The sequence below is a fragment of the Grus americana genome, chromosome Z, assembly GCF_028858705.1.
Source record: "Grus americana isolate bGruAme1 chromosome Z, bGruAme1.mat, whole genome shotgun sequence".
NCBI lineage: Eukaryota > Metazoa > Chordata > Aves > Gruiformes > Gruidae > Grus > Grus americana.
In genome coordinates, this window is record NC_072891.1 from 86,092,906 (window position 1) to 86,110,259 (window position 17,354).

Sequence of the window (17,354 nt, forward strand, 5' to 3'; positions counted from 1 at the left end):
TACGGTTCTCCCCTACCGCTGGCCCTGCCTGTCCATTACAGATCTAAGTCCCCACAGCCAAAAAAGGCCTTTATTTTTCGGGAAGACAAGACAGCCAGTTCATGACTCTGGGGGGCAGTGCCACTCATGCAGACGCTAATGTCACTAATGTTGTTCCAAGCTCCCTGCCAGCCAGCTGCTTGCAACAGAGCAGTCAGCCTGACCTTTGGCCAGGAGGAGGAATGGCTCAATAGCATGAGAAGCTGCCTTATCTAATGGATTAAGTACAGGACCCAAGCCAAATGCCAGCTTTGACAAGGACTTGCTCTGTCGGCCTTAGCTGAGTCAGTTAACCTTTCTTAGTTTTCCATCTTTATATGATAATTCCTCTTTAACTGTGCTGCTGCAGTCACGTTGCAATGGACCGGTGTCATGAATTTGCGAGGTACCTTATCAGGCAATTCAGCAAAAAGTGCTGCGATCTTGTTAAACTCATTTCCAGAGAATAGTTACAGGGGGAAAAAAAAAGAAAAAGTTACTAACCACAAGTCATCCTTTCACTGTATATTTAATTCTAAAGGCAACAGTTAACCAAAAATGTATTTTAAATCCTAATTTTGCCATTACTATTCTAAACCAGCTACTTTCTTAAAAAAAAAAAGTAGTTTTGCAGGACATGATATTGGGCTGATATCTTCAGGTGATCTGTATGACAGGACCAGGTGAGATTTTTATCTACCGTAGAATACTGCCCATCTAGTAGATTTCCATACTTTGTGAAGATATTTCAAGTGTATATTGAAATCTGGTTGCACTAATTGACAGAGCAAATTACTTTTGGAACCATATTTCCAAAGGGCCTCTGAATTTATTCCTTCAATTTTACATGCATGGGCTTCCATACCTTTGTGAATTTAACGTTTGTGTACATCACTCTGACATTCCCTAGCATTTGAAGAACAATTTCAAAGACTATTTTTGCACATGTGGTATTAGGACATTTTAGTAGAACAGATTTTAGAAAACTCATTTGCATTCTGCACATTTAGTCATTTCGGTATCTCCTTCCCACTTTCAAGTACTTTAATCAAAATTTTAACATGGAATTTTCTTAGAAGAGAAGCTGAATTCCAGACTTAAAACTGAAGAAGAAAAAAAAAATTCTGCCTCCTTTTCTATACTTAGTTTCTGTGCTTCACAGTAGGAGAAGCCTGAAAAGGTTTTGACTGTAAGCCTAAATATCACCGAGCTCTTCACTAAAATCTGTCTGACATACCAGGTTCTGAAATCACGGTACCACCACCCCCCCCCCAGCCAAAAAGAAAAAAAAAAAAGCAGACAATTGATTAATAATGAGGTCAGAAATACAAATAAATTTACTTCTAATGAAGACTGGAGACACAGTAATCAAAGTGTTAAAAATTCATTTCATGCACATCTCATTTGCCTCTTAGCTGATATTTATCACATAATTCTGTGAGAAAGTAGAGGCCTAAGATGCTCCAGATAAATGTCTCAATTAATTGTACAGAGGTAGCCCTCTTTGAGCTGCACCAGAGCTGTGAGCTCTTTATTAAAAGCACTATTCTGTAGCCTGTAACCTTGTTCCTTGACTCCTCTCTAGTTTCCAATTTAAACAAGTCCCCATGCGGCCTGCTCTAAAGGGCTTTGTCTCCCTGTCATTGTTCAGAGAGCCGAGGCATCCTGGAAGTGTGAAATCAGACCTCATGAGCTGAACGGTTCCCCAGGGAACGCCGGACCGCGCAGAAGGTCAAAGTCATGGGCTGGACCATCTGAAAGCGTCTGATCGCCGGTCTGTGACACAGCAAGCGGGGTGGGGGCAGGGGGAGAGGGGAGCCAGGGGGCTAGAATTGAACACGTCTTAATTAAAGCCCAAAGACAGCAAAACAAACTGTTTTCCAGGCAGGCCATCACATGGAGCTTAGATTTTGCTCGGCTAATGAATCTGAGCTGCTAACTATTATTCCTAAAAATAACAGGACTTTTGCTGGAGTTGATCAAACCCATGGCACATCTTTTCTTACCCTGCTTTCTCCTCGTCAATAACAAGTCAGAGGTTTTTAACTTTATTTCATGGTAGAAGGAAAAGGAGGAACGCATCTGCCCCAGCAGAGGAGATGCAAGCGCGGCCTGCAAAGCCGGCGGCCTTGCACCATGACCCACCTACACCCAACTCTGCCGCAGAAGGAAAACGCTCACCTGACTATTGCCTACGCCAGCACTGTGTCATGGCGAAGGGCCTATTGCTTTCCAAAACTGATACGGGTTAGGTGAACGGAATACCTATTAATTTCAGAGGCAAACTGACATGATGAGTCCATTGCACCTTACGTTTTCCTGCGCCATCAGAATATTTCTTCATGCAAAAGGACATCCCTGTAGCACGCGCGCTGCTATGCAAGCAGCCGAACCCTTGACAAGGACTGCCTGTCTTCCAGAGGAACCACAAGTGAGCAAAGGCATGGGGAGTGGGGAAATATAAGTTCTTTCAGCCGAGGATTTAGGGAGAAATCCAGCTTGCGCTGAATAGCTAAAATGCAATGGAAGATTTAAACAAAACTTTCTTCTCAGGAAGAGAAGAAAACATAAACACCATGCTCAATGTCTATTTGTTACTGTTTCAAAAAAAACCCCAACCCCTATTAAAAAATAGGTATTTTCCAGGACGGGGTATTTGTTGTGCCCACAATTTCCAACAGAACACAATTCTGCATCGGTGGAAGCCCTGAAATTGTGTTTTGACCATGGAAAGACGCTGTTTTTCAGGGGGAAACATCCTCCTAGACCTGTCAGTTCTCTCAAAGGCCCCAGTCCTGGAAGATGCCCTATTTTTCAGCTCTCCCCGAAATCAAGGCGAGCTTTCAAGAACTGGTGGGGAACGTCTCAACCCCTCGGCCATCCTCCCTTTCCTAGACTGCCTTGCAAGTATGCTGAGTGAGGAGAAGTCTCACTTTGTTCTTTTTCGGGGCATTTTTCAAACCCAGTTAGGGTACATTTGAGCAACACCCCATTTTCAAACTGGTAGTGCCAACTTACTCCCCTGCCCACAACTTCACCGAAATTTCAGCCCACCCTGGCATCTTGTTCAATGCACGTGGATGTGTGGGGGTTGTAAACCACCACCCTCAATCTCCCTCTCTTTTTAAAAAAACCAACCCCTATACTAACCCTAACGATCTGAAGTGCACTGTCCAACACTGGGCTATTGAAACAGGAGAAAAAACTGCCCTCGACTATCAACAGTTTATTAGGGGCTTAACTGAAGTGACCTACTGTAGTAGCATTCAGCTGAACAAGGCTATGGGCTTTCTGTGGAACGGAGAAGAATTGAGGGTTTCATTAAAAAGTAATTTGTGCTTTTTACTCATTCATTCAACGCGAGTTTCAATTGCTCTTTATTCACACAGAGTTACAATGCTGCTCAATGAATGTGTGGTAACAAAAGAAAAATTTCACATTTTGAAATGAAAAAAAAAAATCCTTGCAACTGTAGTAAGATTGATGACTACTTAAAAGATTACAGATATCTTTTTCCGTCTGTGCTTATGCTTAATGATGGAATATTAAGGATTTTTAAAATCCATTCAGCCCAAACTAATAAATTTTGATTTATTACTTCACATGGAAAGACTTCTGAAAGTGAAATGGGATATGTTCAGCAGGCAGGAAACAGAGCAAACCACACAGGTACCATACAGGTGTTTCAGCTACTTTTCAGACCCAGGAGAGGGCAAAAGATTAACTCTAAAGAAACAATATAGTAAGAAGAGCAAACTAGTCCTTAGCTTTTACTCACACAAGCAATCCTTAGTCATGTAAGTTACACCGTTGATGACAGCGCTCTCCACACTGACTAATAAGTATTGCTCAGTTGAATAAAGGTGGCAGGTTGAGTTTTATACAATTTTTACAAACATGATTTATGGATGAACACCAAATAACTACTTTGATTTATTTCTAAGTATTACTAATCAAAGTTTAATCTAAAATGAATGATCTCCACATACTCACAAGTTACTAAAACCAGCTACAAATTACTACAGTAGTTAATAAAGTCCCTTTGTCCTCTTTATAAAATGCCAGGTATTTTTGTCCAAAATATACAATGATATCTGTAATGTCTGGAATGTACAGCCATCTTACAAAACATATCTGCCATGTAAATGTTTTTTCTTGCTAATGAACAAAATATGCGAGACACGGGAAGGTATTGAGTGCTCTTCCCAGTCTTCCTGCCTGTCGTTCTAAATGCAATGTCTGCAAATTTTTGGTAGCTCTGTACATCTTTAATGGAATCAAATGTATTTCCAAAAAATTTGTTCAACCAGCACAAATGACATGTTGATCTGGAAAAGTCGAAGACTGAACGAGGTCAGGGACTGAATTATCCCATTTGCCCCTGAATAACTTAATCTCTCTCTCTGTTCAGACCACATTGGATTATAAGGTCAAAGCAGAGTGAGGAATCTTTAGAAGCATTTCTCCAACCTTCCCGAAAATAGAAGCTGTTATTTTGTGTGCCACAAACTGGATGATCAGTTTCAGCAATAAAATGTTTGCTCTGTTACCTTGTCAGAGGAAAAAAAATGTAAATATTGTTACTCGAGCTAATTGACAAAACTATTAAAAAGTGAGTATGTTGCTGCATATCTACATCTGCTCCTGGAACAGAATATTTATGTCCAAATTTCAGTTAAACCAGCTAGATTAGTATAGTTTCCTTTTTTTTTTTTTTTTTTTTTAAAGCAGACATGGTTATTTTCATTTTGCTGCATTCAACTTGTGCAGCATGAAGGTGATTGTACTTACAGGAGATAACTTGGACAGTTCTGGAGAGATGTGGTCAGTGTGGCTGAAATACTTTTTATTTTGAAAAGCAAAAGGTTACATTATCCACTCAACTTATATCACATAAAATAGAAAAGAAAAAAAAAAGATTTTCTTATTTCCTTTCTTAAACAGGTAAGTAGTAGTTAAAGGAAACTGCATGTATTTGAAATGTCTGAAACCAACAGCAGCCTTGCTAAATATCTGGCAGATATCAAGCAGTTCTTTTGGCAACAACTTTAAAATCGTATCTAAATCTAGTGCCTTTCATTTGCCTTGTCCTTTGGAATTCAGCTTTAACTTGGATAATTTTGTATATTTTTATCTATTAGAAAAAGAAGTCTTTTCTACAAATTTTTTCCAGGACCTCTGATGGAGAAAAAATTATACTTCACCCTTCTGAGAAATAATCTAGACAGGGCTCTGTTAGCATGAGGACTTCCTGCTTTGCTTACAGAAGTTTTGTGTGTTTGTTTCTCTGTGGATTTTTTCCTTAATGAGCAGAAGGTGAGACTGCGCAGACAATAATCTTTAGATAAACTTCTGTTTCAAATGTATTTTTTTTCACTTCTGAAAAGGCCCAGTCTCTTTACAGTATTTACTGTCACAGAAACTAAATGAATCCTTGCCTGTGACATCAGCTGCCATCAATGCTTCTGCCCTGATGACCTTCACCTGAAGAAATCCCACATCCTTCATATTACGGAACATCATCATTGGACTCTGAAAATAATAAAAAGAAAAATAATTCTGGATTGCAAAAAAGACAAACCAAAAGCAATATTAGTAAGTTAGTGTAATTCTAACACACTCATACTTTTAAATATTATTTTCTGAAGAATGTACAGTTGTTAGCGTTTTTTTCAGTATTTTGCAACTTTAACTTACCAATGAAAATTCAAAGGATAAATTCGAACATGCATGATTAAATATAACACTAACTCAACTGTTAATTCCCTAATAGTACATGAACAATCATCCATCAAAATTTTAAATTATATCAGTGTATTAACAAAATTAACACAAACAATAAAACACGGAATACTTTTGTGAGATCTGTGTTCACATTTCCCCTTTGATGGCTCCAATAATGTTTTGAACAGTGACTTTGGGCCAATATTGCTTTTGTTGTAGCTGACCATTACATGCAAACTTGCATATAGCATATATGCATATATAAGCTTGCATACAGCTTGCAAATAACAATCTAAAGAGTATTACAACAATAACTTTCATAATAATCAAGTGCAAAAAAGATTAAAAAAAAGAATTAAAAGATGGTTCCAATTTCACGGCAGAAAGCTCTTACTATAAATCTTTTTTTTTTTAACATAAATTGCTGCAACACCTACATATATTAAAAAGAGGATGAAAAAATTAAAGACCGGAATAACACTTGAATCTATTCATCCAACATATGTTTTAGAAAGCTGCTTGGAAAGTGTGTTCTGTTGCTGCTCTTTTTTCAAATAACTGAAAGTAACAAACTGGGAGTATTCTACCAGTTAGGTGTCATATGCTAAAATTCTCAAGCTCCAACTTTGAATATAATTTAAAAGTTGCAGAATTTCAAATGATAGCACATCGAATGCAGCTTTGAATCTGCAATCAATTAATAACAAACCTGGCATTATCATTCAGTTTTTAGATAACCTAGGGGAAAACCTCCAAAACCGGAGACTAAAATCAGATTTTCAAATCCATTTTAAATCATATATATATGTGGCCTAATTTTAGGTTGTTTTTGCAAGTCTTGTTTATAAACACTAGCACGTACCTTTATTTTGAACTAGTTTAAAATCTGGACTAATGCATTTAATGCCTGTGGCCCTTTCTAAAATTTTAATGCAGTGCAGGTGAAACCTTTTCCACTGCTTATGATAACGTCCAGATTTCTAGAAAACGGAAACGTCAGGTAAAACACCAAGTCAACAATTCTTTAATTTATTATGAAGGCAAAATCGACTGTTATGGAAAACCAGAATAAATAACATCACTGTTCAGAAAACCACAGGTGAATGAAATATTAAATGTCAGCTTGCAAAAACTGCAGTATGTTTATGCATAGATAACCTATCCATTAAAATGTTAGACATACAATATGCATCCCTGTCTTTTTATTAATAAGACAATATAACCGTTAAATCACACTCTGATATCAATTTCACAAGCCCCAACTGACCATTTACTGTTTACAGTGAAGGTTTGACCTTGGCAGGCTGAACCAAGGAATCTGGTTAAGGGTGGTACCCCACACGCTACATACATAGGAATACATGCATGTATGTTATCACAGGATAATGGTTAATACATTTTTATCATTTGTTATATCATCAGAAATACAGCTTAAAAATGCTGATGGTCAACTTTACTCAGTGCATGCCCAAGCCCCTGCTTATGTGCTTACAAGCTGAGGGTGGCAGAGACGCTGTTACAGATAGCACTGTGATAATTCAAAAGCGTGTTGGCACCATCCCTCGTTTATTACAGTAACGATCAAGGTTTGGAAGCTTCTTATCAGAACTGGTACCACAACAGAGATAATTCTACTCTAATGCCATGATGAAAGTGAAAGGATTAACGAAAATGTTTCCGCGTTTCACCCAAGTTTCCCCATGACCAAGCTGCAGAAAGAAAACAAAGCAAAAAGCAAACACAGAGCAAGCCAAGCGGCTGCCCCCCTCCCCGCAATGCCGTGCAGTCCCCTTTCTCCAAATTTCATCCTGGTAAGCTTGTTCTGCAAAAAGACACCAGTGCTGTATTTCACATTGCTACCTTTGTTAGCATCCTGAGGAATAATTGTTTTTGAACTTTTAGTTCCAGCAAGTCAGCTGGCTTGGGTTTGTTTGCTGCACATGGGGACTGTGGAGACTGCTGAAAATGTATACAATGCCACGGCACAGGCTCTGGGAGAAGCAAATGGCTTTAATGCATTACTTTAAATACATAACTTTAAGTAATGATTTATCAGATGATATTCTGTCTTCTTATTTATGATTATTGTTGAAGGCCTCAAAACCCGCATGGTTTCTGAAGCCTGAAATTTCCATAGCAGAGGAATCTGTGATTTGCTGTGAATCTTTTCAGCCCTCAATAGATGGGAAAAGATTGAAATGCTCTGGAGATGAGTCCTCTTTATTTTTTTAATGAAAGGCTGTATAATATATTTTCTGTATGGCTGCAGCAGCTGTCAGGGAGAGCATCTCAGTTCAGCTCTATTATGGGAGAAGCAATACCCCATCCTATGGCATCGAGATACACTGAGGGGCCAGTACTGATTGACAGCTTGTCACCATGACGTCTTATTCCATCTCTGTTATGGAGAAAATTAATGTCACACCACCAGCCTTATGACTTGCTGTCATCTTAGAACTGCTCACCTTTTATCAATGCTCTAAATAACATTTCAAGCCCATCGTCTCACGGTGGACAATCTGGTCAAGGGACATTAAATCGGATGACTGTGAAATGTCATAATAAAAATGGAATGCTAACAACTTCTTCTCTAAACTAGCTCCTCTGGTTTTTAAACTGTGACAAGGGGGACCGTGGGTTCAGCACACCCGTTCTGAAAAGGTCATACAATCTCTCTTGGTCTGTACCCATTAATGCGCCCCCCTCCTCACCCCAAAAGGAATTAATCTTTTCAGACAATTGTGGTAAAATAATGGTTCAAACAGTAATGCCTGTTTAATTTGTAAGGCTCTGATGTTCAGCTACAAATGGTTAAATGACAGTAATAGAGTCATTTTCCAAGGCTATTTGATCTGATGGCAAGGTCAGCTCATTAACTGATTTTGGCTGCAGAAAGGGTGCAAAATACATTTCTCAAATGGAAGCTAGATTTTTTAAGAGGACAAAAAATAAACCCCAAAATACAGCCGCTCGATGGGGAACAGTACATCTTGCTAACTGCATACTCTTTCTTTGTATCGGTTCTGAAGTAGAGATATGAATACCAAAGACAAATCAAACATATACAAAATAAACTATATGAATTTGGTTCATCCTTGTCATTTCTTTCTTCTGCTGTCCAATGGTCATTTTAATAAAACCAATAAAATTTATGAAAAAGGTATATCGATGCTACAGTTTTCAAAAACAAATAATAAGAAATTCATGCCCCTGCAATATAAACATCTTCCAAAAATAAAATGTTTTCAAATGCATACAGCAATATAAGGAAAGACATATATCCATGAATACGTAAGAAACAGAAATAAATAGATCAATCTTACACCACATAATTATGCTTTACACTGGGGACAAAAAAATTGAGAATTTAGGAAAACCGATTAATAATACACAGTTGTAACATGTTTCTGTACTGCTACTAAATTATCAAAACCATCAGTATCACTTGACTGCCATATCATCACACACAATAATCCACAGAAATACGGTATTGTTGCACTTGGCTGCAAGAAGTACGTCACCACAAAAATGGATCCATCACAAATTTATTATATTTATAAAGATCTATTCTGACAACCACAGGCTGTCTTGGTGGATTCCAAAATGTGCAATAACTCTCTTAATTGTAATTATTTTTCAAAGATGGTGCACAATACCTTAGCTCTCAGTTGGTTTAGGAGTATTATGTTTAGCCTCACTAAGTCACCTCTATTAAACTGTGTTTATGATAACACTATTGGTGTATGAGTTGTACAAGCATTAGCAGACAGCTGATTCAGTGGAGATAGCCAGAATAAATTTGCTGAAGCGCACATCCTGCTAATCTGTTTGAAGAATATTGTACAGCATTAGTACTAGCACTTCATGTTATCTGCACAGCCTGATAAGGTACATCTTTATTAAATTCAGTTATTGAAAGGATGTCAGTCATGGAATAGGAATATTTTAAAACCTAAAAAAAAATTAAGCGGCTCTTTGTTAGTCAGAGCTTGGTTTAATGGCTGAGTGTCTAGAGAAGCCTTTCTAAACACCTGGCAGCATTGTACAATAAAAGCTTTGTAATTTTAAGTGGAAATAGCTTTTTCTTTTTTTTTTTCTTTCTCTGTGTGTAGTGAGACAGTTACTTTTAGTGATTTAGGTATTAGCAAATACTGGAGTAAGAGCTCCCCTCTCTGTTGCTTTGACAAAACTACACAGATTCTGTGTAATGTGAGGATGCTGGGAAATGAAAATAATTTGCTTCAGAATATTTCCAAATGGAAATATTGTTTAAAATAGTTTTTTGATGATACAAAATACTGCTCCAGCCTCTAATGTGCAGACAAAAAGTACGTTTTCTTGCCCTTTAGTAGACGCTAAAAAAAAAAGCCGAAACCTACTGGCACCTCAAACCATTTGGCATAAACACTCACTAGAAACTGTACAGCCACTCAGTGACCCCTTAGTTATTTTATGCTTGGTAAAAATTATCTGCATGGCAGTAAAATTAACTTCTTTATGTCACATGATCATATCAAATAGCTGAATTACTAGGTAAAAAATACTTTGTTGTATAAAGAGGATTTATAGCCTTCTTGATGTTACCTGTACCAGCCATGATAACATTCGTAACTATTTAAATGACTGTCGTTGGCTGAACGTGCTTAGGATATAACGGGTATATTTAGATTCTCCACCCTCGATACTTATTATTTATATAAGCACACATTTTGCAAACAAAGGGCAAAAGAGAAGAACTCCCTACATATCTCTTCAGTATCTCCTCTCGCTCCTTCTGGTCCTCCAGGGAGTTGATGGAGAGGTCCGAGATAGTGACTGCAGCTGAGGCTGTGAGAGTCACCAGCAACACCAGGCATCCCTCTCCATCCTCCAGCGGCATCTCCAGCTTGTGGGTTTGCTCTTTACTCAGGGTTGACAGGTCAACCTGGCACCTAGAAACAAACATTTTCCATCAGCATGTGGTTTTCTTCACATCAAATAAGAGCACATTGGCTTACTTGCAGTCAGCTGCACAAAAAAAATAAATCAGTAGAAATTCCTTCCCAGGTGCTGGAAGGATTTCTCTTCAACTTCAACCCATGCCACTTGCTTGAATTTTTTTTTTAAAGCTAAAACCTGTTATGCATGTGAACAATAAATATTAAACAGAACATACAGACACAACAAACAAGGTTAGCTAATATGCCTTACTCAAATACAGTCAAAGAGAATTTTAAAAATCCATTTTGATGTGAATGTTTCTGATACCATTCATCTAACAACAGTAAAGATCCTCTCTTAAAAAAAAAAGTAAAAATCTGTGTGGACTTAATTGTGATGGAGTTAACATGACTGAGCATAGAAAAAACATGACTCGAGCACCACCCAAAAAGCTCAGCTCTCTTGCAGTAAGCTGTGCGTGGCTCAGGGTCAAAGCTTCATGCAGGCATCCAGGATAAAATCTGATGCCACAACCCCCTATATAATAAGATGTCTCATGTTGTAATGAGCAGGGACTGCTTATAGCTGTGCAGAGTGGCTGAAGCCAATCCAGCCTGCTTGATCCCTTTCTGAATGACCCTGGCTGTACCATACACTGAGCTAATGAAGAATGGCTCCATACGTGCCAGCCAGCAGAAATAGCTTTGCAATGTCTTCAAAAATAAAAGGTAGAGAGCGGAAGGAGAAACAGTATCGCTGCTAACAAAGAGCTGACCATAAGCTTTTAATTAAAACAGGAATACCTTAGGGTTAGTCATTAGTCTGTGCACAGCTTAGAAGTTTTAATGTTTTAATTTGTACAATTCACAAGTTTTAACTTTTCCTAGATTGCACCTCTGAGCATGTCTAGAAATTCAGCGCCTGTGTCAAATGTAATGCCAGCTTGCACTGCACAGGAATTTCTGTGAAAAAGCACTCTTTGGAATACTTCTACTTATAGCATCCCCCAGTAATGTTTTGCTCATTCATTACACTAAATAAAAACAACAGCAATATTGAAATAAAGTAAATTAATATATTCTATATATAGTTAAGCCACTGAATACTCTAACAGCGATTATTTAATGTGACAAGCACATGTTCTATACGCCACTCTCACTAAACTGAACATCTAGCAAACTCTTTTAATAAAATGTCAATTGATTTTGAAGAGAAAGATAATGTGGTGACCGCAGGGCCAATAAACTGGGAAAAAGGTGGCAGACATGAATAAATAGGCATTTAAGGACAGGAAATAGCCAATTATGAGAATAAATGCGGCCTCATAAAATGGGCGCTGTGCTATCACAGGCAGATTAGATTTGCTACAGGAAAATTTCCTTTTAATTTTTTTTTAAAACATTTACTGTCCGTTATGCAGCTGTCAAAATTAAACTACTGCAAAGCTCAGACAGTAACAAGGTTCAATTATTTTACAATGAAAAAAAATTTCTAACTGACATAGCATTCTGAGCTTAATGTTTACCTTTTATTTTGAACTCTTCGGATGATAAGGAGTGAGAAATGAAATGAACAACAGTAAGGAAAAACTAAAAGTGTTGCTGTCAGTGCAGGCTGATGGTCAATACAAGTTTTGTACATGTACACAGGCTGTCAAATTTTTATTTAGGCTGCAGTAAGGAGTATAAAGCCCTCCTTAAGATAAGAAATATTTTAATCAAGCATTCAAAGCTGGAGTAGAATAAGATGCCCCTGGTGTTAAATATTCTTTGATAGTTTATTTCAAAACAGTTATCCCTCAAAAATACATCTCTGCAACAATATTGCAACTTTAACCAATAATCAGTCAAAGAACCAGTCTAATCTTAAAGTCAGTAAAAGAATCGTGAAGTCATTATGATACAAGCAATGTGGAAATAATGTGTCATTCACTCAAAAACAGGGAACAAAAGCTACCCCCGCTGGAACAAAAAAAACCCTGCAATGACTGCAAAATTAGAGGGTGTACACCAGAGATACGAGCTCCAAGTTCTCTAGTTCTTGATGCTACAGCACTTTTGGAACTTTAGTAGTCCATGCTGCTTTTTATTTAGGCTAAAAGCAACCGACAATTTGATTTTGCCCCTGCACCTTTCCTACAGCTATAAAATATTCCTAATAGCACCACATCTAGAACAGGCTACCTGAGAAATATGTCTCTATTGTCTGCTCCACAGATCTCCATGAACAGCCCATCACCAGGCTGTGATTTCCTAAAGTCACACGAAGGCTGGGGAGTGATCTGGAAGCTCTTTCCAGTGAAAGCCCTAACCATCTTACAGGAAAAATATCCTCTGAAGGGCCCTCAGACCATAACCTAGGCTTATTCCATGAAGGAACGTCACAGCCGCGCTTTACAGAAATCTAAGTTCAGAGCATCTCCGTGCGTACGCAGCCAGGTGAACGCCGCCTCCTCTCCCCATGCCAGGTGCCCTGCTCCGGGCTCGCAGGAGATGTGGCTGGCCTGTGTCTGACTCTAAGGTGCCGAGGCTCCAGCAGCGTTCAGCGTCGGGCGAGTGCGTCGGCGGGACGCACGCTTGTGAGACTTGCCAGTTTACAGACGCTATGAGAAAAACTGCGATTTTTTTTTTCCCATTACTAGTTGAGTTTTATCATGGAAAAAAAAAAAATCAACTTTGTGTGCTCTCACATCAAATATTCCTGCAAAAACAATTAAACTGGTTTTTGTTAGATCTGCTTTGCCGTCACCAGATCTTTGTGTGGGGACAAAACAGTGAAAAAGCCTGGTTTTATCAAGGCATTACCTAAGCACTAAGCCTATTCTAGAATAACCTTTACAGACACCAGTAGGAAACCCACAAAACTACTCCTTTTAGGATTAGATTTCCCTACCAGCACTGAAGTTAACAAAATACTTGTAAAGGTAAATAGCTTTGGAAAGTTGAAGTTGACAATCTACCTTTATATTTTACTGAGAGCATATACAAGTATTCCAAGCTTTAAAGCTTTAGCAGTGCTGACTTTTACATCAGTTAAGATGTTCTCTTAAAAGACATCTGATACCCACAACTGTTTCCATGGAGAACAAAGATGCTTTGAGGATGAAGGTGAACTTGAATGCTACCAGAAAGTGGTGCAGAATGAGCATTGTGTTGGTAGAAATTTTTGTCTTGCATTCTCAAATTGAGGACCATGAAAAATTACAGCCATTTCAAGAAGGCCACAAGTTGCACATGACCAGCAGCTGTCACATCAAAATCAGGAGATCATAGTAATTTTGGACAATACAGTTTCTCATATGATTACTATTTAGATGCTGCTGCTGAAAAAAAAGAGAGTTCTCCACCCGTGAGGAGGTCAGTCTGAAGAATTATGGCAAAAATAGCCATTAACTCCATAGACAGGTTTTCAAGCATGGCTTTAAATCACATTCCAGGGAATTTTAGCTTCATGGGCACTTTGAGTATTTTGCATGACCCCGGCACTCCGTGCTGCAGAGTCCCTTGGATGCACGCCTGTGGCAGCGTCGGAAGCGGCGTGCAGGGGCCCGGGGGCGATACCTGGCCGGCTGCCCCTCAGGAAGAGTCGTGGAGGCTTGTCCCCCCACACCAGCTCTGCGCGTGAACGTTATCAGGCAGCGGGTGGATCCGGATTTTCAGGCGTTGAGAGATCAGAAGGGAGAAAAACCAGGCAAGTGCCGCAAGCTCGTGTGCCAAAGTATCACAGAGAAGTCGCTACCGAAACAGGGTACAGCTCCCACGGAGGGAGACTTGAAGATTCAAGGGGAATCCGCCACTTCTCTGAAACTGTGTTCAGTGTGTTAATCGCCCGAACTGTTAGAAATACATTTCTGATTTATTTTTAATTTGAATATATCTGGCCTTTGGTTCTTTTTATGCCTTTCTTTACTCAGTTGAAAAAGCCTTTAGTGCCTCGTATTTTCTTCTAGTGAAGGTACTGATATACCATAATCATATCTCTTCTTGATCTTCCTTTTGATATGCTAAACACCTTCAGCTCCCTATACATTTCCTTGGAACACATCTCCTACAGCCCTCAAATGACTTTTTGTAACTTTTCTGATGCAGTGAAATTCTCCTGCATCCTTTTTAAAGTGCCGAAGCCAGAACTATATGTAGTATTTTATTATCAGCATGTCTAAGAGGTAAAAATCACCTCCCCTCTCTAGTTCTAACAGAACCCGGAATGTAAGACCGCGTTGGCACCCTGGTGAAATATCCTTGCTAATGAATGAATTACAAAGGTAGCGACATGACATAGAAGGCCTCTTAAAAGCCAGGTGGCCAGGCAAGGGAGAGACAGCAGATAGCGAGATCATTTTCTCACATGACAAAATAAAGCATAAAAGAGGAATTGGCACAATCCTAAGTGATAGGGATAGAAAAGCACCACTTGGCTACAACCCAGGCAACTTAATTATCATCATGACTTGTTCAGGAAGACAGCCTTTTAACTCCACTGTGATCCAGGTCTATGCTGCTCCAAAGGATGCCAAGGAGAGGAAACTGTGCGATTCTGCAATTAGAACTGAGCTGGACACACATCAGAAGCAGCGAGGCATGAACTGCTACAATTTGTGAGACTCCGTATCCTTTATCAGCAGAGTACAATGTTCCAGTAAAACCAAGAAACAAACGGAGAGGGGAAATTCTGCAAAGCACCGACAGAAAACGACACGCCTCAGAAAGACAGGACTGCAGTAACGTGAAGTTCTTGGAAAAACCAGAGCGCGGCATTTTTAAGTGTAATAATGAGAAAGAAATAAAATGTCAGACCCCACACGATGCTTGTGATGGGTGGTGGATAGAGGTGATGTAGTGAAAACCGGGAAAGCTCCCCAAGGAGCTGGAGACTGTAACTCAGCTAAGTAGGGCACTGACTGACGGGGAGAGCGGTCCTGAGCTCAGGAAGCTGGAGAGGATTCCCGGGAAGCTGGGAGCACACTGCCTCGCCGCAGAGCCCAGCAGGACCTGGGAAACGGTGCTGCCAGGTGCCAGGCAGCAACGCGCGGAAAGCAGGAATGAGCCCTGCAGTTTGGGGTAAGTCAGTCTTGGTAACGGAAATATGACAGCTACATGAAATACAGGACGATCTCGCCGGTCACTGAGCAATACCTGAATACAGACAAGTGTTTATTGCTTGCTAAAAGAAATATGGTCCATGCCACAAAATCCTCTTGATGGATTTCGAAACGAACGATTAACATTTTCCTAAGCATACCTCTTCACAATAAAACTACAGATTTACTTTTGAAATTGCATAGACAGAAGAAAGTACTTGCAGATGTTTTACGATGTGCTATTTCCTACGTTGTCCCCATGGCACAGCCACACACTACAGACACGCACTGTTAGTGCTGTCACCAGTGCAATTTCTTTGCAGCAAAATTAACACTTTCCTCTACTAAACCAGTCTATTGCTTTGATGAACATGATGTCTTCCTACCTGGTTCTCTGCTCACTAGTTGGTCCAAGCAAATTTGCAAGAACTTTCAATCTGCGCCTTACAGAAATCCCCACAAGCCCCCATCTACACCCTTCATCACTTTTTACACTTGCTCCTCATATCTCGGCAGCCATGCCACTTTTCCTTCTCCTTTCCTCTTATTTTGCCACTCTTACTTTATGTAGCGGAGTACATTTCCATGGGCAGGAGACAGAGGGTTAGAAGAAGGATCCATGCACATAATCCAGCTTGTGTGCAGCACTCTGTGTTTCAAAATACATTGGGGAGTACTATCAAATTTGCAACAGTATGTGACAATAACAACTGGCCATAAGAGCAATACAATATCTGGTAGGAGAAAGCTACTGAAGATTTGTGAGCCAAAACTGAACCTCTTTGTCTTTCTAGCACAACAGCAGTGCCTCTGCATTAATTAATAGAAGTTAAAAAGTGCAGAGAGAGTAATAAACAAGGCGTGGAACATCTGAAGGCCAAATTTTGAGATGCAGCATTTACATCTAACTCCCTTTGTCAACGATCAGAAATGGAGATGGCTCAGCACATCTCAGGATTTGTCAAGGGCCGGCTTGCCAGAAGCACTTCTAGATTTTAATGCTTTGGGCAAAGCCTTCATTTTACACAGAGAAATGCATCTGCAATAATTTAACTTTAGTCATCGTGTATAATCAACAAAGTATTACACACACAAGCTGTTGGTCGTGTGCTTGTCCGTATTTGCACAGAATTGCTGTGCAATGTGCACACAATTCCAAACTCGAATCACGATAGCATATTAACCATTAGGTTTAAACTTTGAAAATAACACTTCCTTCCAAAGGTACTTCAACATGCAGAAATTTTCAAGCCACTATGTGAAAAAAAAATTCAAAAGACCAGCGCAATAAAGTATTACTTACAATTCCAGAGGAACCCACTTTGTCTCTACAGAGTTTTGTAGAATTGAGAAAACTGCACGATTCATCAATTTCAACATTAACACTCACTATTCAGAACCTCTTTCCTGGGCAACAATATTTAAAAAAGAAAATTGCCAGAATTTTAATATAACTGTCAGTCTCCACAATGTCTCTAGAAAAAAATCTGTGAAAAAACATTATCAGTAGCATGTTTAGTGTCCTTCACTCAACTTTATATGCATGTTGGAGTACCCATACACAGCTTTACAGCACCACTCAGCTCCCTCTGATAACGTTCAGTCTCCCATA

At 39.3% G+C, this 17,354-nt stretch overlaps 1 protein-coding gene across 2 annotated transcripts in view; it reads right to left on the reverse strand.

The window, feature by feature from the left end:
- MCTP1 (multiple C2 and transmembrane domain containing 1) overlaps window positions 1–17,354 on the reverse strand; it is a 283,726-nt gene that overhangs the window by 104,820 nt on the left and 161,552 nt on the right. For both annotated transcript variants that reach the window (XM_054810646.1, XM_054810645.1), the window contains 2 exons: window positions 10,487–10,673; window positions 5,457–5,550 (listed from right to left, as the gene is read on the reverse strand). In XM_054810646.1, coding sequence (XP_054666621.1) covers window positions 5,457–5,550; window positions 10,487–10,673 — 281 coding nt within the window. The remainder of the gene's footprint in view (window positions 1–5,456; window positions 5,551–10,486; window positions 10,674–17,354) is intronic.